This window comes from Stegodyphus dumicola, chromosome 5, assembly GCF_044657685.1.
Source record: "Stegodyphus dumicola isolate Sdum_Otavi_A_Nest chromosome 5, ASM4465768v1".
Taxonomy (NCBI): domain Eukaryota; kingdom Metazoa; phylum Arthropoda; class Arachnida; order Araneae; family Eresidae; genus Stegodyphus; species Stegodyphus dumicola.
This window is the reverse complement of record NC_140772.1, coordinates 37811278-37836501: the sequence shown is the minus strand read 5'-3', so window position 1 is coordinate 37836501 and position 25224 is coordinate 37811278. Positions and strand designations below refer to the sequence as shown.

General features: G+C 35.2%; 1 protein-coding gene across 1 annotated transcript; it reads left to right on the top strand.

Annotated features, from left to right (window-relative positions):
• Window positions 1-239: 239 nt before the first annotated feature.
• Window positions 240-23412, top strand: LOC118202333 (uncharacterized). Its single transcript, XM_035374498.2, has 6 exons — window positions 240-333; window positions 3852-4040; window positions 7741-8057; window positions 12856-12991; window positions 16900-17131; window positions 23149-23412. The coding sequence occupies exons 1-6, from the start codon at window positions 267-269 to the stop codon at window positions 23393-23395; spliced, it is 1188 nt and encodes a 395-aa protein (XP_035230389.1). The 5' UTR covers window positions 240-266; the 3' UTR covers window positions 23396-23412.
• The last annotated feature ends 1812 nt before the right edge of the window (window positions 23413-25224 follow it).

Below are 25224 nucleotides of genomic sequence, written 5' to 3'. Positions count from 1 at the left end.
GCATTGCGCTCCATGCTACTTTTTCAATAAAGCTTCTTTTTATCCCTCTGATTTCTCTTTTAGTAAGTGTTGCTTACATTACTCATGTCCTTACGTATTGGTAATCTTACGGTGTTAAATGTGTTGATTTGGAAAGCTTTTGTACTAAGTTATATTGAAAAAAACCGTCTAGTCCTTAATTTTTGAACACCATTGTATATATACATTAATTTTATTCTGCTAAATTTCCTTCTTACAGGCAAAGAATACTTCATATTGGTGATAATATGCAAAGCAAGACCAAGGAAGCAATCTGTAATAAGCTGCATCAGCAGCTGCTTGTTGCTATTTCTGGTAAGTTTCTAGGATATTTTCTACATTAGGACTTTTGAGCTGTATAATTCTTAAAGGGACATTTTAGGGCTTTGAAAACTAAATTAAATTAGGGTTAAACGTGTTTAAGTGTATTAGACACTTGTTTTGACTCCTGTTATTACTTCCTTGAACATGTTAAGCTCACCAGAAACCTTTACTTAGAAAAAAGACTTACTGATAGTAGACACTTTTAAGTAGAAGTTCTTGAATACAACCGAATGTGATGAAGATGCAGAAATTTGCGTGACAAAATCCCGAATTTTAGGAAAGAGAGTGAATGTGATGCAAATCTGAGAGGCTGGCCAGAAAGGGAAGATCAATTAAAATCATATGTTAAAGTAACTTGCGACTGCAGAGATATTAAATTTAATACATGAGGGTAACTTTAGTATAGCAAAATGTAAGAAAAGAGCTAGAGATGTTTTGTTTGGTCACTTATGAACAAGCAGATAGAAAATAATATTTCTAAATGTTCTATATGCAATGAATATCAGAACAAAAATACCGTATGGGAACCTATGATGCCAATGGATGTTTCTAATTTACCTTGAGATTAACGCCTATAAGTAAGTACACATCGGCCAATTTGACCGATGGACATTTTTACGCTCTGATTTTGGCAGCACTGGTTTAGCAAAGGAACTGAGAGAGTTTGTGAACTTTACATTACACCTGTATATAATACATCAATATTTGGTAACAACAAGTTTTATGCTTTTGTAAAAGTTCAGAATTGTAATAAATTTATTATCAGTAATGTTTAACAATCTTTGTTATTTTAAACGTTCTTTAAATTTTTATTGTCTTACGTTGTTTTTAAATAGTAAATTAGGTAAAAAAAATTACAGATGTATGCATGGTCACAATGGCCGCATGTGCACCTTTGCATTATAATGAACACGTGTTCTTACAGGTGTTGACAAAGATGTATTCTTGTTAATCGTCGACTATCATTCCAACTTTTCTGAAAGCAATAAATTACCGGCTGCTTGATATAAGACAGTGATTCAGTTATATAAAATCTCCTTTTGCAAGCTATAGCAGACCATTGATAGTGATACCTGATAAAGGACCTCAGATTGCAATTAAAGAATTTGTGGAATTCGAGAAGAAATACCAATTTAAACATATAACGAGCAGTCCTTACAATTCACTGTGGAACAGATTAGCAGAGCGTTCAGTATAAACGGCGAAAAGATTGTTGAAAAATGCTAGACCAAATCATTCTGATCCTTACTTAACAATGTAGTATAGGAACACTCCATGTAATGAGATATCAGGACCCCTAGCTCAACGACTTATGAACAAAAACAATACTTCCTACATCAGAATAATTACTGAAAGGTCAAGCTGTGGAAAATGTGAAAGAAAAATCAACCAAAAAGGAACTTAGCAGAAGTCATATAATGATCGTCATACAAAAGCATTACAATTGTTAAGCAAAGGAGATTATCAAGATAATCACTGGAAATCAGCAGTTCTAGAAGTATATAAGAAGCTCAGATCATATATACTAAGATCAGGAGGGGCAGCATTTAGAAGAAATTGAAAAGATATATTATAGAGTTATATTATGGTTGATTCTATTCTTATGGTGACTGTATGGTCCATTGTTCTAATTAGCATACGTCAAAATACTCCCTCATATATTACTGCAGCTAGTCGAATGTGAGAAAAAAAGGTTTTTCTATGGTTTGGGACAATAGGTATAAAGCTGTTTTTAATGTATGATTCTTGAAAGGCTCTAGCGTCAGCCTTTAGTTATGCCATAGTTTGCTTGGCATTGCTTGTAGCAATCTTTATAAGTTGCAGTGAATAATCTCGTTTGTCCATGGTATGCTTTTGTGATTTAGATATGGACGAAGGCTCTGGACACTTTGGCAAATTTTTCTCTGTGCATCGAGGATATCCTAGACAAAGGCTTGGTGCTTATTGTCAAATGTTTTACTATTCTTTGTGTTAGAATTAACACAGTTTATTCAGTGCTCTGTATCAGATTGGTACTCTTGTGTTGGAGGTTCTATCAAAAAGTTAAGCTGAATTCAGCCACGTCTGTCTGTGGCTATCTTTTTATGTATCTACGCAGCTATTTCCTATTAATCCAAATATTTACAGAATTTATATATATATATATATATGTATATATGGCGTCACTGAGAACGAGTAACGGAAATACAACAGGGAAGAATTCAAACTCTCTCAGAGAACTGCCCGCACCAACAGATAGTTTTTTATTTCCCACCGGGAGGGAACCATCTGTGGGTGTTAACTGCAAAATCCGTGCTGTAAATGGCACTATATATATATATATAATTAAATATATAAAGTAAGAAATTTAGAACTAATATTTCCCAAAGACCAGAAATTGAAATTCATAATTACTAAATTTCAAATAATCATAGAAATGCAATAATAAATTTAAGCAAGGATTTTTGTAGAAGAGATTTCAATTAATTTCAAGGTTCCTTCCCCCTGATGAAGTGACACTGAGATTGATTAAATTCCTCTTCTGTTTTTGTTCATTTTTCTTTTAATTTCATAATTTTTGAAGAGAGGTTTTGCTTGTTTGAAATGTTTTGGTTTTAAAATTTTTAAATTTATTATTGCATTCCTACGATTATTTGAAATTTATTAATTATGAATTTCAATTTCTGGTCTTTGTGAAATATTAGTTCTAAATTTCTTACTTGATGTCCTTAATTTTTCTGCAGCTGAATGCGCGAAAATAACTAGGCATATTTGTGTTTTGTTTTCAAAAGAATTATTTTGTAATTATATATATAGTATATATATATTATATTATTTTTTTTCTTTTTGTCTTCTTTTTCGGGAATCATCTAGTAGCGGTTCTCAACCTTTTAACGCGCACCATCTAAACAAAAATTGAAAACCTGTAGTACCACCACTACAACGTTCTACTATAGTTAGAAATACTTTGCTTCTTTGCGTACGTACCACCTATTTTTCTCTTGCGTACCGCCAGTGGTACGCGTACCAGCGGCTGAGAACCCGTGATCTAGGTCACATGAAGGAAAGCCTCACATTGAGGTAGCCACTTATTTCGCTTCTAATGCATTTTAAACAAGAAAACTATGCCTGTATTCTCTGTACAAGTTTTTTATTTATATTCTTACTGCTTTTTTTATAAAAACAAATTTAGGCCTATTAGTGGCCGAGTGGATAAGACAGCTGAGCAGTGATAGTTGACTGGAGTTCTAATGTGGTCGAACGGTCTGGTTATATGGGCGATTTTTTGGTTTTTCACATGTGCGAATCAATTTCCCTTAAAAAAGCCTGTACGAAAACATTCCTTCCTTAGGCAGATAGCCCTAAGTATAGGCAGATAGCCCTAGTGCGCTTTGCCATAGTTAAATAATGCATTCTAACTTTACTAACTAAATTTAGGTTTCAACTATTTGGGGTAAAAATGAAAACAAATGCAGACTATGTTGTTACGCTTTACAAAATACTTTGGAATCTCAACTGTTTCCCCATAGAGACAAGGAACGATGAAATGGAAAAGATTCAAGAGGAACTTCAGAGTACAAGACAACAGCTGGAACAAGCCAAGAAGCAGCTGGTCGACATGCGGAGGAACGTCGCCACCTACAAAAGAGTTATGGCTCAAGAACTGGGAATGGATGTCAATCCTCATGAACAAGTGGTATTTGGAACTAACTGGAGAGGTGATCACAATGATTATAATTAAATATAATAGCTTTACAAAGAATATTCTTGTAAATTTATATAAAGTTTTGTATTCATTAATTGTTTTCTGCTTTCGTGTCTTTTCGTATTATTATGCAGTAGTCGTTTTTATCTACTTAGTTATTTAGACTAGTATATTATATTATCGGATTCTCCACTGTGTTACAGTTAAAAGTGAAAAATCTTAAGAACTAGTAAGCGAATAATGGCTTGAGTTCATGAGACAATAAGTATGCTTGGAAAGGGTTAAAAAACCCTTTATTATTCAAATAAGATTTAACAGAACTCCGTCTTGGAATTGTACAATAAAGCCGACACTTGGGCTTGAACTTAAGAGACTAAGAATCAACTAAACTAAAGAGGTATAGCCGAAGCTATCAAGATTCTAACAGAGTTGGTTCTTTAACGCTAATTGACTGCGAAGCCATCAAGGGCCTAAAGTACGGCCGAGCGTAATAATAGCTTACGAGAGAGTAGTCTAAAAAGGCGGACGCGTGCAGCCAGAATATATCTGGTATCTCTCTCATTAAAACAGTAGAACTTCGCGGTTAAATACCGCTCTTCCTCATTAGCATTCAGACGTGATTCTAAGATTACGTTCTGGCCGGAAGTAGTAAGTTGAAATTAAGAAGCGATAGGAAAGGGAGTTTAACTCAAAATTTAACTGTTAATAAAATTAATCGTTATAATATAAAAAAATTCTGTTTGTTTTAATTCAATATAATTTATGGTCGCTTATTGCATTTGAAGTGTTTATTTTGTAAATTACATTACAATTTTTTGTAATTCTGAATCAATCAATACTTGAATTATAAGGAAAACTACATTGAAGTCAAAGATATAGACAAAACACTTCTACTAGCCTTGGCGAGGATTATTATCTCCAACTTAATGATATTCTGAAAGTTTCCATAAAATGCATTTTCGAATATTTGACAGTTATTTTGCTCAAAGCTTCCAGAACTGCTTACGTTTCCTCACGAAGAAAGCTCTCTCTCTCCATATATACATATAGACAGAATATACCGGTGTCAGAATAATGAAACGATGTTAACAAATTTTTGTATAACAAACTCAGCGATTTGAAAGGGAGAAATGGTAACACTGTCAAAAAATATTCTTATCTCCAGCTCGCCAGATTGTCCAATGTGTCTAAAAGCTGCAAACAACTTAGCTCCAAGCTCTCACATTGCCTCCTCCTAACTAATATACTGTTACGAAATGTACAGGCGAGGTAAGATGGTTTCCCAAAAAACCGGTTTTAGGGTTGCCATAAAATGGCAAGGGAAGACAGGGTTGCCACATTTGGCGAGAAAATTGGTGATATACCATGGACGGTCGGAGAACCTTCTGGAACGAATTCTTACCGGTTTAGCCCAGAATGTTCCCGAACACAAGCCGAAAGCTATATAAACCCAGCTGGTTCCGCAATCAGTTAGAGTATGTGTGCCTCTTCTAGCGAGCTGATAGTCAGTCATTGAGCGAGTATCTCGAAGTCTAGCGTCGAGTTGGTAGTCGAGTGCATCGAGAGAGTCTTTTAGTGCATCGCGAGTTAGTGCATCGTCGAGTTTTGTCTTAGACTGTGCTGAGTCGAGAGCTATACTCTTGTGTATCGTCGAGTGCATCACGTGGAGTCTCAAGAGTACGTGGAATTCCGAAAATGACCAAGCAGAATTGGGAGCTGTACTCGGGTGCTTTGCGGTGAAGCTGTCTCCACCGTTATTGCCTGACAGTGTGAAGGCTGTGTCGCTGAACGTGTCTATAACAGTTCGACGACTGTAAAACGTGTTTTGGAGCGGTCCTGACAATATTGGCCAATAAAGTGCGTTTCGATATTTCATCAAGTGTCGCCGTTATTCACCCTAAGTCTACGAACCCGTACGAACGTGAAGGAAGAAAATAACGTAACAACTGGTGTCAGGAAGAGAAAAGCGTAACAATACGGCTACTGACACCAACACAAAAACGACTCTCATCTGAGAAATAACAGATCTCCACTCCGCCTTCCAAAGAGTACTAGCTTGACACCACAAAAGTCGCAGATGGCGGGGATTTAGAGCTAGTGGTAAGGCAGCTACAAAGTTGTCCCTCAAGTAATCGATTGTTATACAGGGTGTCTCAGAATTCTTTTCCCGATTCCAAATATTCACAAGGCATGACACATAAACAAATCCTTTTTACCTTGAAATGCATGTAACATATTCAAGTTTTTGTGTACCCAATTAATAAATTTCTACGTGTGGTTCATTCGTTGCTGGAAGAATATCCAGGCGATATTCCAATTACATGTGTTGATCAATATTACGTAAAGAATGGATGTTATGACTTAAGGAATTCTGCACCGTAATACTGCGATGTCGTTCACTGGTGTTTGCTAAATTTGGTCCTTGACATAACCCCAAGGGAAGAAATCCATTGGTGTTATGTCCAGTGATCGCGGAGGCCAGTTTATGGGACCATCAAGCCCGACCCATCTTCCCAGAAATGTTCTATCCAAATAGCCACAGACATCTAATGATGATGCGGCGCGCCATCTTGTTGGAAAACTAAATCCAGAGTGTCCTGAATCTGTGGCACAACAGATAACTGCAATATATCAAGATAGGTATTGTTTGTGATCGCCTTTTCGTGAAGAAAAATGATCTTATGATTTGATTGTGCATGAGATCGCACACGTTCAGCTTAGGGCTCTCCCTGATGGTCTGAAACACAACGGGAACGGGGGGGGATTCTAATATCTCCAGATTCCAGCATTGTGTCGATTGACATCACCATTCAAATGAAATGTGGCCTCATTTGAGAAAAGGCAACTTTTCAGATAATCAACATCTTTCTTATTCTCAGATAGCAAAGTCATAACGAGCACTGTAATCCAACAATTAAAGTAATAGTGAGCATGTACACCAAAACTTGAAATTATTACATGCAATTCAAGATAAAATGTATTTGTCATATTTTGAGCCTTATGAATATTTTTAGTCAGGGGAAGAATTCTGGGGCATCCGATAGTTCTCTGTGTCACTCTGATGACAGTAAAACTATAACATCTGCTGCACATACAGTGCGATGAGCCACAAACATACGGCGAGTACGATGGTCTTCCTTTCAAGTGGTTGCACGGGTGCGTTCGGACTCCTGCCTTCTTGAAAGAGTACCTTTCCTTGACCACTGCTGTCAACACGCATGCATAGTGAATAGATCCCTGGCAAGTCATTCTGCAGTATCGTGAAAAGAAAATCCACATTTTCGTAGCGGTACTACACGGCGTCTTTCAAACTCATTAAGCGGCTGATACTACCTTCTTCGTCGTCTTCAAGACATTCTTGACTCAAATCTCTCTCACAAAGCCAAATGCGGAAGATAAATAAAGCACACGAAGTTAACATCGCTTATTTAAAACAAACATGATTTGCATGTTCATAGTGGTTTCTAGTTCCACACTTATTCGTCTAGCGCAAAATTTGAATAGACGTCATCTTTCATATGTGATAAAACGCCTCCTAAATTTCATTTATCTAGTACAACTTAACTCTTTCTTGGGTTTGAAATTTCATTTTCCATTAGTGCATATCCAGGTTTTTCTTTTATATTTTGGCCCAAACTTCTGAGTAACATTTCCCGTGGATGAGATTCATTTCCAATTAATGTAGATTTATTTTTTATAAAACATTTTCTCAGACAGGGCGCAAGAAGTCATTTGCTTAAAGTCGGGAATGATGAAACTTGTGGACGCCTTGAGACAAACTGGACTCAGCAACTTGGTTGATCCCGAGTGTGATCCAGAGGTGACCTCCGCTTCTGCAGAAGACCTTCTTACCGAAAAGCAACGCAAATCTCTAAAGCAGATTTACGAAGACTACTGTGTTTTTCGCACAGAGGGTGAGGAAAGGGCGGCAGAAAGCATAGAAGAATACATGAAGCTTAAGACCAGTTACCAAGAAAAACTTAAGCACAACAGGATTATGATAGAAGAAATCAAGGCATTGAAAAAGAAGGTAATGTGGAAACCAGTGTTGCTTCAAAATTAATAATACGATTCTTCTGGCGTGTCTTGCTATAGAAGTATCTGGGTTTGTTAAAAGATGATTATCCCAATGCACAGAATGGTCATAAAGTTTTCTTGACGAAAATTAATTTAATAATATATGTGTGCCTTAGTGTAAAAATGTCCTGAAGCAACAAAGAGGCAGTCATAAAGTTTTCTGTTTTAAAGCATGACACAGGTAATACATACATACACGTTTTCGCTTTTCAGGAAAACCATATTTTTTTTTACCATTTCAACCTTCAGCTCCAGATTGATTTGGGGGGAGGGAAATAATGTAGATGGTTCAGTGCATTGCAAAAATTATATCAGATGAAATTCACTGTAAAATCTCTATACACAACCCAGGAAAATTGTGAAATACATTTGGTAACCAAAGCAAAACCTTCTGATGAAATCTAGCAGAATTTTGAAATTTCAGAAAGTGACAAAACAGCACTACATTACCAAACATAGTTATATCTATGTATTTAGCGTTCAGTTTACATCTATTTTGCAGCTAATTAATTGAGTATTGTCCATTTTATAATGAGCAAACTTTTTAAAATTTTTTATGTCTTGTTTATAATTTATTTCAACAAATTTGCAATCTGCATTTAATTAAAATAATCAAATTTATTAACTCTTTGCTCAGATAAGTGATTTCTGGTTAGGTACTTATGACAACAAATTGTTGCTGAGGATGATTTGTATTTGGTACACAAACTCCAGTTTTCTACCAAGTCTCAAACTGCTCTTTTTATTCATTTCTCTGAATGCAGTTGTTGTAAAATACATTATTGCTTTATACGGTTCCTAATGTATATTTCAAATTTAATGCAAAATCAGCGAAATAGTTGATTTCACATACTGTTGCGATGTAATGTGAATGAACTCGATACATGTCCTCTTTTTAAACACAAAACTTATATTAAATAATTGCACAATACAAGTATAAACAAGAAAATGACATATAAATACGAGAACACAACAAAAATAATGAAAAATAGACAGCATTCCAGCTGCCATGCGAAATCGTTCGTCTGAGTCTGACTGTTCAACTGAATTAAATGTTCTTTGGCATAGTTCCAAAAGCGAAAGAGTCAGGTTGAGTTGTTCTGTTCCGGTGCACCGGAACACATACAAAACAAAGTGTCTTTTGCACAGTGTAGGTCTTCAATACGAATTACAATAAAATGATTTTCAGAATTGCTGAATTTTGCAATATTTTCGAACCCTAAATTTCTCCCTTTTCTTTTAGCCTTATTATGCTACTTCGTATTGAACAAAAAAGAACCTGCCTAATACACTACTTGACACAGAAAATGCCGCACCATGAAGGCATTTTCCGGATTACTTACCACCTTTTCCTCAATTTCCATAATTATAAACAATTTGGTTGCATATTTATAGAAGACGTCGTAAAAGAAAAAGCATATGAATAATTTGTATAAATGATCTTAAATGCAAGTTTATTGCACGCTAATTTTCCGAGATAAAAGGAGAAGAAACCTCTTATACTCTCTGGCAGTGGAAAAAAAAGTTTTACAAACAAAAGACACTTACAGTTAAAGAGATGCATTCCTGGCGACTCCAAGGCCAATTTCGGAAATCAGGTATTTTCATCAGAAATTTCTTTTAAGGCCCATAAATGACTGGTCAGTTCTTCTGTCATATCGCAGCTGAATATATGTTTACATGTGCGGTGAGCAAAATATTTCTAAAAAATTGATTGAAGAAAGAAAAGTGAATCGTTTCAAGGGTACCGGCATATCTATATCATGGGTTCCCAATCTCTTTCATGTCCCGCACCCTTAAAACATTTTTAATATATTCTCGCACCCTCTAAAGAAATTTCTGAAAAAAACTAAGATAAAGTAATATAATCAAATTTTAATTATAAACAAAAAATGAAATATGGAAATCAGAAAATTTTACGAAAACTAGCATGCAAACCTTTAAAAAATTAATCACATTTGTGTTCTTATTTATTACATAAGCGATTTTCAAAGTGCAGCACTTGATAGCAGTTTGTATATCCGCTTTGTGCATCCAAGTGATTTCTGAATTTTCTTTTGATTCAGAAAAAGGTGCTAAACCCAGATTCGCAAAAATATGTCGTCTCAAATGGGATGAGCAGAGTTAGCGCCTTTTCACTAATTTTTATGAACCTATCCATTGCCGAACACCAATATAGTTTCAAAGTATTGCTTTCAAACTGCATTTCAAGAGCACGATTTGTGAGCGGTTGTAAAAGATCTGTCATCTATCAGTTCTATTATCTATCAGTATCATCCAAATTGAAAGATTATAAGTTTATAATCCAATGTTTCCGAAATATTCAGTCCTCCTTTAAAGTATTCATCAAATAACTTCGATAATATTTTGAAATGATCCACAATTGCTGCACAAACGCTTTGGAATTACAAACTTATTACTATCAACCATTTCTTCGAGTGACAGAAAAATAGAAATATTCCATCTTCTAATTGGGTTGATATCGAATTCGTAGCTTTTCTTTGAAACCAGTTACCTTCTAGCAGTATGTCAATATGCTTCTTTGGATGGATACACTCAGTTCATTCGTCCGCTTTTTATGATTTATTTTTAAAATTTGTATTTCTAAATAATTTTTATAAATTTTTCGAAAAACTTTTTGTATTATATAGCCTATAAAATTTTTAATATCATGTTCAATCAAGTAGATGTATTTCTAAGCATACCTGCAAATAATTAAAGTTTTTTTATTCGAAATTTCAAAAGATATACTTGAATTTATATACTGGCACGTTTTGAAATTTGACATATTTGTTTGAAAGAGACACCAACGTCAAATGTGGTTTACGCACATTTGACATTAAAATTATTTGAAAGTAGGAACGATGTGACTTTTTTTCCGCTCATTCACAATGCAGAAAGGGAAAGGAAAATAGGTTGCCGTAAATTAAGAAGTTCGCCATGTGAATTTTTCTTGGCGGAAATTTAAAATAATTGCGCCAAGATAAATTTTTGAATTTCTTCGTGAATTTCGCCCTAAATTTTGCAAAATTTAATATTTAGGCATAAATTGAGCCGTAGAATTGAAATATGGAAAAAACTTACCATGTCATTTCAGAAAAGGTCCGATTTTGTGTTGCTCCTTATTAAAATTCTTAAAAATAATCAAATACCTAATCAATTTATTAACCATTGCCTTAAAAGAGAAGGCGTTAAATACTCTAAATCATTTAACTGATAGGGATATGATAATTTGTTCCTAAACCTGAGAAGGCGGTATAAGTTGGATGACTATCAGTTGAAGGATTTGTACATAGTATAATTACAAAGCTGTATATAATGTAAAAAGCTAATTGTCTTCAGACTTATGCTGTTACTAAAAAAATGGGCCTATTTCATAATCTTTAGTATGTCAAATAGCTCTTTGACAGTGAAAATTCCTTTTTTTCTCCCTTTTCTTAATTTCTTCCTCGTTACGACACGACAATTAGCCAGAAATTAATTAATTTCCATTCACTATTATTTTAAAAAAAATTTTAACAGACGGTTTCACTCAAATAAGAACTCCACAACATACGTCCCTCAAGAATTACTAGTTCCTCCCACTCCCATAAATTACTTTACACAAGTTTTACTGACTGATATAATTCAAAGCCCCCGCTGCCGATAAAGAATTTCGGAAGCACAACCCTTCTGAGTCAGACGCGAAGAAAACACTTTGCCCACTTCCCACTAGAAAGAACGTAAGTTAATTAATGCTTTTTCTGGCCTTTTATATCTTCACGTACACTCCTTTTTCTTATTATATATTTTTTTAATTTAAATTTTTTTTTAATTTGTTTTTACAGATTGCATTATATTTCTTATATTTTGTAATTTTCTAATGTTTGTTCCAATTACTTTGAGTTCTATTTCATAATGCAAATTTCCAATGTTTAATTTTTACAAATAGTTTTGAATTAAAATGCATAAACACGAGGGTGTCGGGGGACAATTACTCGAGTAATATCAAATTTTACTGCCGAAATTGCTTTTCACTCAAAATTTAATGAGTTAAAATGCTTAATCGGAATGAGTTCTTTGGTGCTCTGCATTGGTTCTTGATGCCTTCTGTTCACAGAAATATTTGGCCTAGCTTGAATTGCCGGTTTGGCATCGCCTTATTACCTGAGTAAAAGACGAAACACCTTCGTATTTGTTTCTTAATTATTGTTCATTGAGCGGGAGTCGGTTTGTTCCCCTTGAAAAGTCAACTAATTTCCGATCAATGGCAATGATTTCTTGCATTTATAATTACTTGCTTTTAATTTATTTCTTTTTACAATTGAAATTTTGTTATTCATGATTTAATTCAAGTCCCCGTTAAACATTTTTAACAATTTACATTCAAGTTCAATTTTCGAAATTGAACTTACTAACTATGGATTCACTCTTTTAAGATAATTTTACTGAAATTAATCTTAAGAGATAATATAATCAATATTTCTTTAGTAAATAAATTATTATTAACTTACTTTGCAGCAAATGAGCAAGTAGTAGAATAACTCGATTTCGCACTAAGGGAATTAAAAAATAAAGATCATACTATATTAGAACAATGTTATATATAAATCTAATATATATCTTAAGTCGCGCTTTCGAAATATGAAAAACGCAATTTCGTCAATCGACCCAGTAGGAACGGGAGAAATAGAACTGTCCCCCCACCCATTTTTTTTTTTTTTTTTTTTTCCTTTTGCGCAGTAAGAATAATTCATACAATGTATTTCCAGATAGATGAAGTCCGCGAAAAGGCAAAAGAAGACAAATTTTTAATGCAATTCCTGATAACACGCCCAGCTTCTGATTCTCATCCAGTAACACTAACGTTGGACGATCCGAACCGAAAAGTGGATTCAGAAGAAACAGGTGAGAAATAGCTTCCTTCCAGAATAATTATTGAATTTAATTTGACTGGCTAATTTGCAGATATAATTAGCCTTTTGGAAGGCAGGAACATTAAAAATACACCGTCCTCTTGCTATATTAACCACTACGGACGACATTTTCTAGCAAGTTTGTTAAGGCAAAAGGCAAAGAGCTATCTACCGATTGAATTGACAACATTCGAAGAAGTCTTAAAGGAAAACTTGCTTTTATTCCCATTTCGTATTGGGATAATCCCTTACAGCAAACCTCTTCAAAGAATACATTTCGCAGTCGACGTGAAAAATTACTAGCATTTCACAATTGTATTCCTTCATCTTCTGGGATAGTCTTTAAATCTGATTTATTTCAAATGCATGGAATTTATTCTATATTATTACGTTTAAGGAATAATGTCAATCTGTACAAGTTTTATCTATGAGAAGAAATAAATGCATTTTTTCGCATTATTATCATAACATAAAAATGCTTTTCATTTTTATGCAGCTTTTGAATTAAAATATTTTGAACTCGAGTGCAAACATAGACCTTAATTTTAATATACAATTACAAATTTAGTTCCGCCCTATTCTAGCTGTAAATAACTAGAAAATCCAAAAGCAGCAATAAATAATTAGAAACCAAATATATACCTTCAAGGGGAAGCGGGAATCTTACGTAGCTTAATAACTGATGCGAACAGTCGGTCTGAAAGGTAATCAAGCAAAACATGTGCAAGCTTGTGCAAAATTTGTTAAGAATCTGCCTGAAGTCCTAATATTATAATTTAGATCATCAGGATTTTAAAAAAAATTAGCAAATATTCGAGAAAATTAATTTCAGTGAAGATCTTGGCAATAAAAGTATTTATTTTCCCACAGTAGTTATAATTTATCTAATTTTTGTTTAAATAAGATTGATAAATATAGTTCAACTACGAGAGATGGTACATGAGTATGAACAGGCATGCTAAATTCGGAACACTTTGTGAAATTAAGTTAATTGGTTTAGATAACGGAACTCTACGGCTATCTGCTTGTGAGAGGAGTTTGTGGAGGACTTTCTAATCCTTCCGTGGTTGCGAAATTAAGCTATATTCTTTCTTCCCAAATACACTCATGTCCATAAATTAAGGATAATTCGGAGTCACGTGGAAATCGAAATCTAAAATAGATATATCACCTGTAAAATCACTACACACATCTTCAAGAATCATATGCAAATTTCAGGAAGTAAGAAGATGACACCGATGGTACGTCACAATGACGAGAGTGTAAGAGAGTGATATATAAGGAATACAGGCAAAGAAGTAAAATTGTTCGCAGGCGTTTTATAAGCATTTCAGAGCAATAACCGAATAGTTATGACACAAAGGACGCATTTGGATGATTTTTTACGTGGTAGAATTATCGGCCGTCTGGAATGTGGGCGTACCCAACTGGAAGTATCAGACGAACTTGGAATTGACCAGAGTGTCATCTCCAGGCTTTGGCAACGATTCCAAGATGATGGTAATGTGAGTAGACGTTACAGCACAGGTCGCCCCAGAGTTACAACACCGAATGAGGACCGGTATTTGGCAGTTACTGCCAAAAGAAACAGGCGGAGCACAGCCTCAGACCTATCTCGTCAGCTCTCTTCAGCCACTGGTACGACAGTTTCAAGGCAGACCGTGTACAGACGCTTAGGGCAGATTGTTCTATATGATCGTAGACCTGTCAGATGCGTTCCACTTACTGCAACTCACTGTCGCCTGCGGTTAACCTGGAGTAGAGAGCATGCATTGTGGACACCGCAACAGTGGGCTTATGTGATGTTTTCCGACGAGTCCAGGTTTAGCTTGCAGTCTGATTCTCGCCGGACTTTCATATGGAGAGCTCCAGGTACCCGTTACCACCATTGAACGACACCGATACGGTGGTGCAGGAGTGCTCGTTTGGGGTGGAATTATTCTGGATTACAGAACTGACCTGCATGTTCAAATTGGAACCATGACAAGCCAAATCTATCGGGACGTCATTCTGGAACAACATGTACGTTTGTTTCGGGGCGCCATGGGCGCACAATTTGTGTTTATGGATGACAACGCCCGTCCTCACCGTGCAAACTTCGTAAGCAAATGCCTTCAATCGGATGATATCACCCGTATAGACTGGCCAGCTCTCTCACCGGACTTCAATCCAGTAGAGCACGAGTGGGACATGCTTGGCCGACAAGTTGCAGCCCGTCAACTTCCTCCTACATGTCTACCGGAACTTCGGAGAGCATTGCTTTTTGAGTGGTGTAATATCCCCCCAAGATCAGATCGATAATTTGATACTCAGCATGCCTAGGCGTTGTACGGACTGTATTGCGTCGTCTGGGAGACATACAATGTATTAACAATCATACCAACCATGTAATATTGGTTTTTTGTAAATGGTTTTTTTTTTTTTTTTAAATTTGCTCCAGGGAGAAAAAATTGCTAATTTATTTAATAATATTAAACATATAACATCATTTTTGCTCTTTACCTTTTGTTTAATAAATAACTTTACAAATAAGTCAAATTTGTTTTGCTTCTAACTCCTCCTTTGCCTGATTTTATTATTCCTTTGCCCCATTATCCTTAATTTATGGACATGAGTGTATCTATATCAGTGGTAAATTTGTAATGCGAATTGTTTTCATTTGCGCCTATTGTAGTGCGTAACTGGAATGAGAGCTGAGTTCGTTGATGACCATCAAAAGGTTAAGGGAAACTGAATTGGATACATGTTTCACATTGGGAAAACCATGAAAATTCTTATGCAGCCTGCCTGTTCGTCGGAATTCGAACCAGAGTTGAATTGCCTGCCTTCATCGACGTTACTGTTCGGCCGCTGGTGGAGACGATTATTTACAATAGTAAGACGGTGGGATTCACAAGGCAGAAATAAAATCCATTGTGATGCTGCCATGTTATATCTACTAATCTAACTATAGAAAGTAAATAGTTTATGTAGTTGGGCTCACTTCTACTAATGTATTAGAGATGCAGCTGAGGTTGTATTATGTGTAGTTAAAACTCTACGTCATATTTACTTTCCACAGCGATCTTGGCAGGATTTTATCACTTGAGGCGAATCTCAAAATTATAGCCTACTGAATCTTATTTGTATTTAGTTATTTCATATCAATTCGTCATTCATTATACTTTATAGAAACCATAAGGCTATTTGAAGCTAGAAACGTAAAAACTCAACTGTGCCGTAGCAAAGATTTGAACCAAGATCTGCCCCTTTGCCATCTGGACATGTTACTCACTTACACTGCTAAATCACTCATGAGGAGAGGAAAATGAGACAGTCCAGGTGGTGAGAAATTTGTGCCCACCATATTTAAATTTGGAAATCACTGCAGAGACGTCTATATTTTTGGAAGTAGGAAACATGAAAAATGACCATGCATTCGCAGGATTCGAACAACGAATCCTCCATGTGCTAGTTGGACTTGCTAAGCTCTTTTACATTGTGAGAATATGTATGAAGGAATACAATAGTTAGTTATATTTTCCCCTACTTAAAGCGCGTGGGGAAAGAGATCCACTCAGCCAAATTCAGGTGGTGTCCATTATATTTTAGTTCGAGCACCACTAAATACTATTAGGCTTTCGAGGATGGAAACAGGCAAAACTCAGTTGTACTTTCGGTAATTCGAATCACAGATTCTAATGATTAACTTAACGGGCTAATCATTCCACAAGAACGCTCACGGGGAGAGTTTGAAAATTCCTTTTAATTTTAATTTGGGTTCGCTCGTAACTTTTACCTAAGGAAAGAGCTTCAGTCGTCTCATTTTTGGCACAGTACTGGTTCACACATATGATAGCTATGATGTTACATATATGACGCACTCTTCATGAAATTATGAAAGTATCTGTTCGATTTTAGAGAAAAAGTCCTCTCTCGAGAACAATGAGCTGGAAACTTTTAAAGCCAAGTGGGAGGCTAACGAGCAGGAAAAGGAAACAGCGAAAGAAGTGATGTGCCAGTTCAGGAAAAGGATTGAAGATACGAAGAAAAAGATAATCGAAGCTGAAAGACTGTGTGCTCGCAATGTGGTCCGCATACAAGAGCTGCAGCGAGAGCTCCAAAGCCTGAAGTCGCCAAAAATCACTAAAAGGTGGAATTTCATTTCATGCTCTACTTTTTTCATTATTACATCCACTTCCTATTTTACTAATGAATACTTCTAATGAATCTGTTGGGATACTGATAAATAGAATCATGCTTATGTCGTTACACAAAAAACTCACGCAGAGAAACTTAAGGGGTATCAGCAACCCCTATACTGAGCAATGTTAAATTGCCCATTTTCGATGTACCTTTTCTAAAAATCTGCTGTAGATCCACGCTTGAATTTTTTTGTGTAATTAAAGTATACCTATTTGATTATATAGGGTGGCCCAGAAGTCACTTTACATTTTGAAAATTAAATAACTTTTTTTCTATTAATATATTTCTTTTTCTCTTTTCAGAATTAAAAAATATAATCCCTGGAAATTTTTGGCATGGATAAGTTTACAACAGAACAACGAGCGAAGATAATTGAATTTTACTTTGAAAATGGACGGTCAATTGTTGTAACGCAATATATGCGCCATTTTAATGTTCGACATCCCCCTAGTAGGCCTGCAATAAGGAACTTAGTGACGCGTTTTCAAGGTTCAATTAGAGCAATCTTTAAAACCAGCAGACTTTCAGAAACGATTAAATTATGCTGTCAGGTTTCAGAGAACTGCAAGAAATGACAATGAGTTTATTCACAAGTTGATCATGGGAGATGAAGCTCATTTCCATTTGAATGGACATGTGAATAAGCAAAAAATAAGAAAGAATTAATTAAATACAGTCATTTAAGAAAAAGTTATTTAATTTTCAAAATGTAAAGTGACTTCTGGGCCACCCTATACTGAAATGAACTTTTGAAACATTTTGAATTTTAGAGTAATTTACAGAATATTTTGTTAGGCAGAGTAAAATTTAGCACTTTTCTTACACAAAAATTTAAAAAAATTTTTTTTTTCTTAGTTTATAACAAAAAGCTCATTTCAGTAAAACGACCATAAAAAGTTTAGATACCTGTGAGCAGTAGTCCCTGAGAAAAGGTATATCGAGTATAAAAAAATCACGTTTGGAGGAAAACGCGTTTTTAATGTAAAACTCCTCATATATCAAAGCATTCGATGACAAATTAAAAATATATTTTTTACAGTTCTAATTTTCATAGAAATTAAAGAATGGTATTTTTAGAAAGATAAAAGTGCAAGGAATTTGAAAATGCAAAAATCCGAAAAAAAATTTTTTTTGAAGATTTTTGGGTTCCAACACCTTTTAAAACAAATTATTTTAAAGACGGCTTTAAAAGCTAACCTTCATTCCGGTATATATTAGGAAACTGTAGCTCACACATCAGATAAAAGTACAGAATATAAAGTTGTGCATAAAAGCTTAGATTTTGCAGATGTGCCGAATTTTCAATCCAAAAAATTATCTATGCATAGAAATCGCCATATTACACAATCATTTACAATTTAGCATTCGGAGCCGAAAATGAGTTAAATATTTGCTTTAAAGAAGATGCAGAGTACTTTCAATTAACCTTCGACACAATCTGACCAGTTTTACAGTATCTATTCACGCACATTCTGCATGTAATAGCTTAGTTGGTGGTTTATTCGGCCATACAGTTGTATACTTGGGTAACATACCGTTATACAGGGTGTCCTGTAAATGTTGCGACAAACAACTGGGAAAGGTAGAGCACATCATAAGGTTTAAGAATTGCATAGGAACCCATGAAATCCAGAAACGCTTCGACGCATAGAAACGAACCCAGAAACGCTTCGACGCATTTCTGGGTTGCATAGGAAGCCAGAAACGTCACCGTACACCATCAGGGAGTGCTGTACAGGAGAGTGCTAGTGGAAAGTGAGGATTGCCTCATTCGAGCGGTAAGTACCATATGAAGAGCATGGAACAATATACAAACCGGGAGCTTGCAGACATGCACTCAGTGTATGGAATAGTTGAGGGTAATGAACGAACCGCTGCACGTATTTACCGAGAGCGCTTCTCCGACAGACATCAACCAAACCACGGCTTGTTTGCAAGTCTGCATTAAAGATTGTGCGACTGCGAGTCATTAAGAAGTGGACTGTATGTTCGTAGATTAACAGATTAACAGATAGTAGATTAACAGATTATTCCCGCATCGATGGATTGGGCGTGGTGGACTAGTTCCCTGGCCCCCACGTTCACCGGATATATCCAGCCTTGATTTCTTTTTGTTGGAAGCCATCAAAAGTGTCGTGCTTGTTGTGTCTGAAAGGAATCTCGTTGGAAGACTCGCCTGCGCACCTGCTGCAATCAAAGAACATGTCCAGCAATAAAAGATCCGTTCAGGCATGTTTGGCGTCTGATTGTGCAAACTTCGAGCACCTGTTGTAGCATTCAAGCTGTCACACCATTCACACCACTAAATGTTGTTTTTTTCCCATCTTCTACCTCTGCTACAACTTATCCCTGGCATTTCCGGGCATGGGTTCCTATGCAATTCTTAATCCTTATGATGTGTCCTATCTTCCCCAGAAGTTTGTCGCAACATTTACGGGATACCCTGTATAATGTGATATGAAAATACAAATGACTAAGTGACTAGGTTTGGAATGGGGAACTCAGTTACTTTGGTAAATTAATGGCTTGGATAGAGCTTTTTTCTATCTGGGACGACTTAGTTTGTTGATGAATGATAAACGTCAATATGATAGATAAGAAAGTAAATTCAATCACTGTGTTTAATCCCAAAGTTATGAAATTTTATTTATTTTTTCAATTTATTTATGTTTCCACCCCCGATTTTGTGGGAGAGCACCCCGTGAGGGGATCCAGGGGTCTCCCACCCCTGTCCTTTCCCACCAGTCCACACGAGAGGACTTTTGGCTCGTCGCATATTTAAAGTGCCGCCATGTCGCACCGACACTATATACAGACATCCATGTCTTACCCGGGATTCGAACCCGGGCCCTTCGGTACCGTTACCGTAGTAGGCTCCCCAAACCACTATATCATCTGCGTGACATTCCAAGCCAATGTTTTCAATAAATCTGCACCTAGCTTTATGACAATTCAGGGTTTTTAATAAAGATGCGAGCACCCTTATGCAAAGTCTCAATTTCTGATAAAGTTGCGGAAGATTTATTTCACCCTCTTCTTTTAAATAATCAATAATGCAAACGAAAATCCCACTTCATAAGAGCGTCTTTGTATAAGGCTGCTCGCACCCTTATTAAGGTTGCTTTTTTATGGAAATCAAGGGATGAAAGGCTTGACAAGTGCGCACCTACCGTTATGCCGAAGCACCCTTACGAAGGATTTTTTATCTTTTGAGCGGCGGCGGACCTGTGTAAGGGTTCTGGCACCCTTATGGAGTGGAACCACAGAAAATACACTTTTACGAATAAACAAGTTTTTATTTATTTTTTAAAAAAAATTTTCTGGAAATAAATATTATTCCGTATTTAGTACTTATTTCTGTTAAATCTTGAAATAATGCTTTCCCTTCTACACTTGCCTTGATTTAAAAATAATTCATAAAATTGCTTTAAAAAATTTATATAGTTATTCAAATATTTTTTTAACTTACGTTGAGAAAACGAGCCTCAAAGTTTGAGAATTTTAACTGTCCTCTGTGTCTTCTCTCTCTAAGTAAATACTGATATACAGTCAAAAGTCGTTAATCCGGACTCGTCGGGACTTCGGCGATTCCGGATTATCGATTTTTCCGGATTTTAGATCATCGGTTTAAATCTGGTAAGATGGCATGCAGAAATTACAAAATTAAAAATATGAAACCGTAATTTATGAAATAAAGAACAATTATGATCTAAAGGGTATCAAAATTTACAAAAAGAAAAAGCTTAATATTTATTTGTTTACTTTATTAAACATTTCTTTCAATGTAAGTTGTTTAAGTTGCTTCGTTTCATGTGATAATACTTTCTCTTTAATTCTATTAAACAGACATAATTTCTTGTTTATTTACAAAGTTCCGCTGTTCAAGTCCTATAATTGCTGTGTCGAGAGTACCGACTAATTTGTCAATCGAAATTTTTTCGTTTTCAATAACCTCTGTCACTTTCTTCACTATCGGAAGCGAATTATAATGACGAGGAACTTTTTTAAATCATATCAAAGACGGAGTACATCGAGATGAAATACTACATTTGGTAAGGAATTATAAGCCAAATAAAATAAAAACATCTGCCCTGAAGATAAGGATAGTGCTGACAGATTAACTTCCAATTAATTGCGCGCCGCGGCGTTCCCCCCACCGAGCAGCGGGAAATTGATAAACAGATTTCGGATTTCGAAACATACTTTCGCTTTAGATGCTTTACATATTAACAAATATATATCGGAAATTCTATTTGATATAATCGAAAGTTCAAGCTTACTTTTATAAAATTGCTCTAACAGTCTGCAAAAAATAATAATCCGGATCCAATTCGAAGATTTAGGAACAACGCAATCTGCAACATTAACTGAATTAGATAATTTTAGCTTAGCTTACACCGTCTGTTATATATTAAACGCGCATGTGTAAACGTTTTATGAGCATGCGCACAAGCATATTCGCAGCCGTGAAGGTCTTACGCACGCACGTAAAAGCCGCGACGCATGCGCAGAAAGTTTGTAGCTTTGAGGTCCGGATTATAGATCATTCCGGATTATGGGTGTCTGAATTAACGACTTTTGACTGTACTATTATTGAGTAAAATATTTTGAACTATAATTTTGTGGTTTGTTAAATGCAGAATTCAGATTTAGGTTTGGCTAAAAAATTTTTAATATTATGTAGAGGTTTCGCCCCATGTTATTCTTATATGAAAGATTCGAGAGACTTATGATTCGGATTCGAGAAAATTTAGGATTAGTCCCATGAGTAGTTTATTATTTAAAAACATCAGTGCAGATTATTTTTTAATAAGTTATCTTCGTTTTTTTTTTTTTTTTTGAGCAAATCAGTTAAATATACCCGAAAAGGTAAAATATGACTAGCATTGCATTTTTTCACATAGAAATTTAGAGTATAACTATATTTCTGTGGGTCTCCGCCGAAAACATCGCGGAGAAAACAACGTAATACAAAAACATCGTGGTACAAAACATCGTGGGAGAAAAGAAAGCAAGGAGAAAACATCACAGTTCTGGAAACATCGTGGTAAAAAATATCGTTGCCGAAAATAAAGCGGTTCAGTATCTTCGCAATTTAAAAATATCATGGTAAAAATTAAAGCACTTACAAATCATGGCATGACGATAACATCGCAGATATGCTTTTTTCAGACTTTAAAAATTGTAAATGCATATTCGCATAATGATTTGTGAGCGCAAGAAGGAAAGAATTTACTTATTTTTATAATTCATTTGAATTAACTAATACATTTTTGCTAAAAAAGTGAGAAGGAAACTTAAGCATTTAAAAACTGAAAATGAGCAGAAAATTAATGCAACTTTTATAGACCTTTATTAGTTAACTATGTAAGTTCAAAACTTCTGTTAAGTGCTATCTATAAGTTGCATTAATTTTCTATTTATTTTCATTTTTTAAATACTTAGGTTTTCTTCTCACCTTTTTAGCAAATAATGTATTAGTTCATTCAAAATTATGAATTATAAAAGTAAATATATTCTTCTTTCCTTCTTGCGCTCACAAATCATTATGTGAATATGCATTTACAACTTTTAAAGCCTGAAAAACCCATGCCTGCGATGTTATCGTGATGTGATGATTTGTAGGAGCTTTATTTTTTACCACGATATTTTTAAACTGCGAAGTTATTGAACCGATTTATTTTTGATGACGATATTGTGTACCACAATGTTTACTGCGATGTTTTCTCTTTGTTTTCTTTTCTTCCACGATGGTTTGTACCACGACGTTATCGCCTTGCGTTGTTTTCTCCGCGACGTTTTCGTGCGCGATGGTTTCGGCTGTAACCTTTTCTGTGCTGAGAGGAGAAAAAAAAAAAAAAAAAATTGTAACGTCAATTTTTGTGCTTAAAATGACCATAAAACTGTAATCATATATTTCTGCTCATGTTACTAAAAAAAATCCATTTCGGTCCCCTGTTTTAGGGAAAGAGAAGAACCTAAAGTCGGAAAGATGACAGCGTTGAAATTCAGGGCCGCTCAGGATCAGCTGCAAATTGCAAAAAGTGAAAATAGAGCTCTTCGGAAATTTCTGTACGATGCCTTCCTATTTAAAGAACCGGACTGCCAACATCTGCATTTAAGCTTAACCACTTCGGTGGACATTTACCGTCGAGATCTGGAAGAAGCTTTACGGCAGTTATGGGCAAAGGGCGGAACTACTATAAAATAAATAGTTCTTTTTTGTACCTCTGAGTAAGTCGCGTTTTTATGAGAAGGTTTTTCAGTTTATGTATAATTTACTTTGCGTAAATTTCTAAACCAAAATCATTATGTAGGAACAGAATCAAACTGCATGGGAAGAATTAAAAGTAGCCACATCATACTGGGTAAACGTATTAAAGTTCTGGTTTTTATGTGGCAAATAACTGTGCAAGTCGTCATGGCAATAGACTTTACTTTTATTTGCATCTCTTAATACGCAATATATAACATAGCATAAATTTAATTTTAAAAAGATAATATGAAATTTCATTGGTACGTCAAAGCTACAGCATGCATCTTATATTATTCCATATTGGATTACGGAAATGAGAATAAAAAAATTAAAAAAAAAAAAATAAAGTTAAACCTAAGGCCAAGAAAAGCTGTTGCCACAGCTCCTGTAGTGAAATATAATCCGCTAATAAGAAGATTTCATCAGTTGTATGAATAACAAACTGGTTACTCGATAAATTCTTCGTTGGGATACCTGGTTGTTGTCCAAAATAATATGTTTTTAATTCTCTTGAGGATTACAATTTGACTTTCGGAGTTTTGTAAATATGGTATTTCGAATACATCGTAATTGGAATATAGCATACGAAACTCAGATTTAGATATTTTCCATCTCTTGCAGAGAGAGCATAAGCTTTTGGTAAATTCCCTCAGAATGGTAGAACAAAGTAGAAATTCGGAACTACAAATACTTTTTCAATTAAATATGAAAGCCCATCACATATCGCATTATTTCATCAGATCATGTTACATCAGCACATTGCCACAGTAAGCTGTAAATCGTAACATATGTTATTCCATACTAAATTATCCATGTTCCATAATAAGAACGAAAGAAATAAAAGAAAGACTGATGTCCTGGAAATATTCATCACACATATTGTGAAATATAATCCATTTTTTAAAAGGTATAATTAGTTTTCCCAATTAGTTTTTAATTATCTTGTTGATATTGATTTCTATAACAATTTAATACAACTGTAATTCAGAGGCTGTTCACACATTTTTTAGACGATGTATATTGTACTCACAAAACTAAATTACATAAAATTCTTGTGTTTTAAATGTTCTATTTGACATCCCTTATTCTGAACTATCTTTCGACACCGCAATTTCCAGGATAACAATGCCTTTTGAAGTGGCAGAAGAAGTATTCTATCCCATTCTTCCCGAACAGCTTTCCAGAGTCCTGTCAGGGTTTTGGGACAACGTTTGGATAATGCAGTTTTTAAAAGTCCGAAAGAAAAAAAATCCATGGGTGACACATCGGGAGATTTAGTAGGGATATCAGCGAAGGGTATGGCCTTGATACCAGTTTTTTGTTCCATTTCTTTTAGGAAATTTATAGTGGATTTTGATGTGTGACTGCTAGATTTGTCCTGATGGAGTCTCACAGATTAATGGCACTGTGGGTAAAGCTGTAAGGATCTTAAGTTTTACTAACGTTTATTTTATTTTAAATCTTTACTATCACTTCTTATTTTCTACTTCCGGCCAGAATTATAAGCGTTAACGTATTTATGCAAAGTTTGTCTGGCGAGCGCCAAGTATTTAAGTTGTGGCTTTTTGCCAAGCGAGAGAGAGGAAGCAGTTAGTCGAAGCAGGCCGCTTACCTTAGAAGTTTTACTCAGTTGCTGGTTGCCTTCCAGGCCAGAGGTTTAATCCTCTTCATAATTTTAAACGTATTGTAGTATTAACAGTTCTCTGTACTACATACGGCTTCCTGTTAATATAAGGCCAATCTTCCACGTTTATTATTTTAAAGTTAAATTAGAGTTTAGTTTT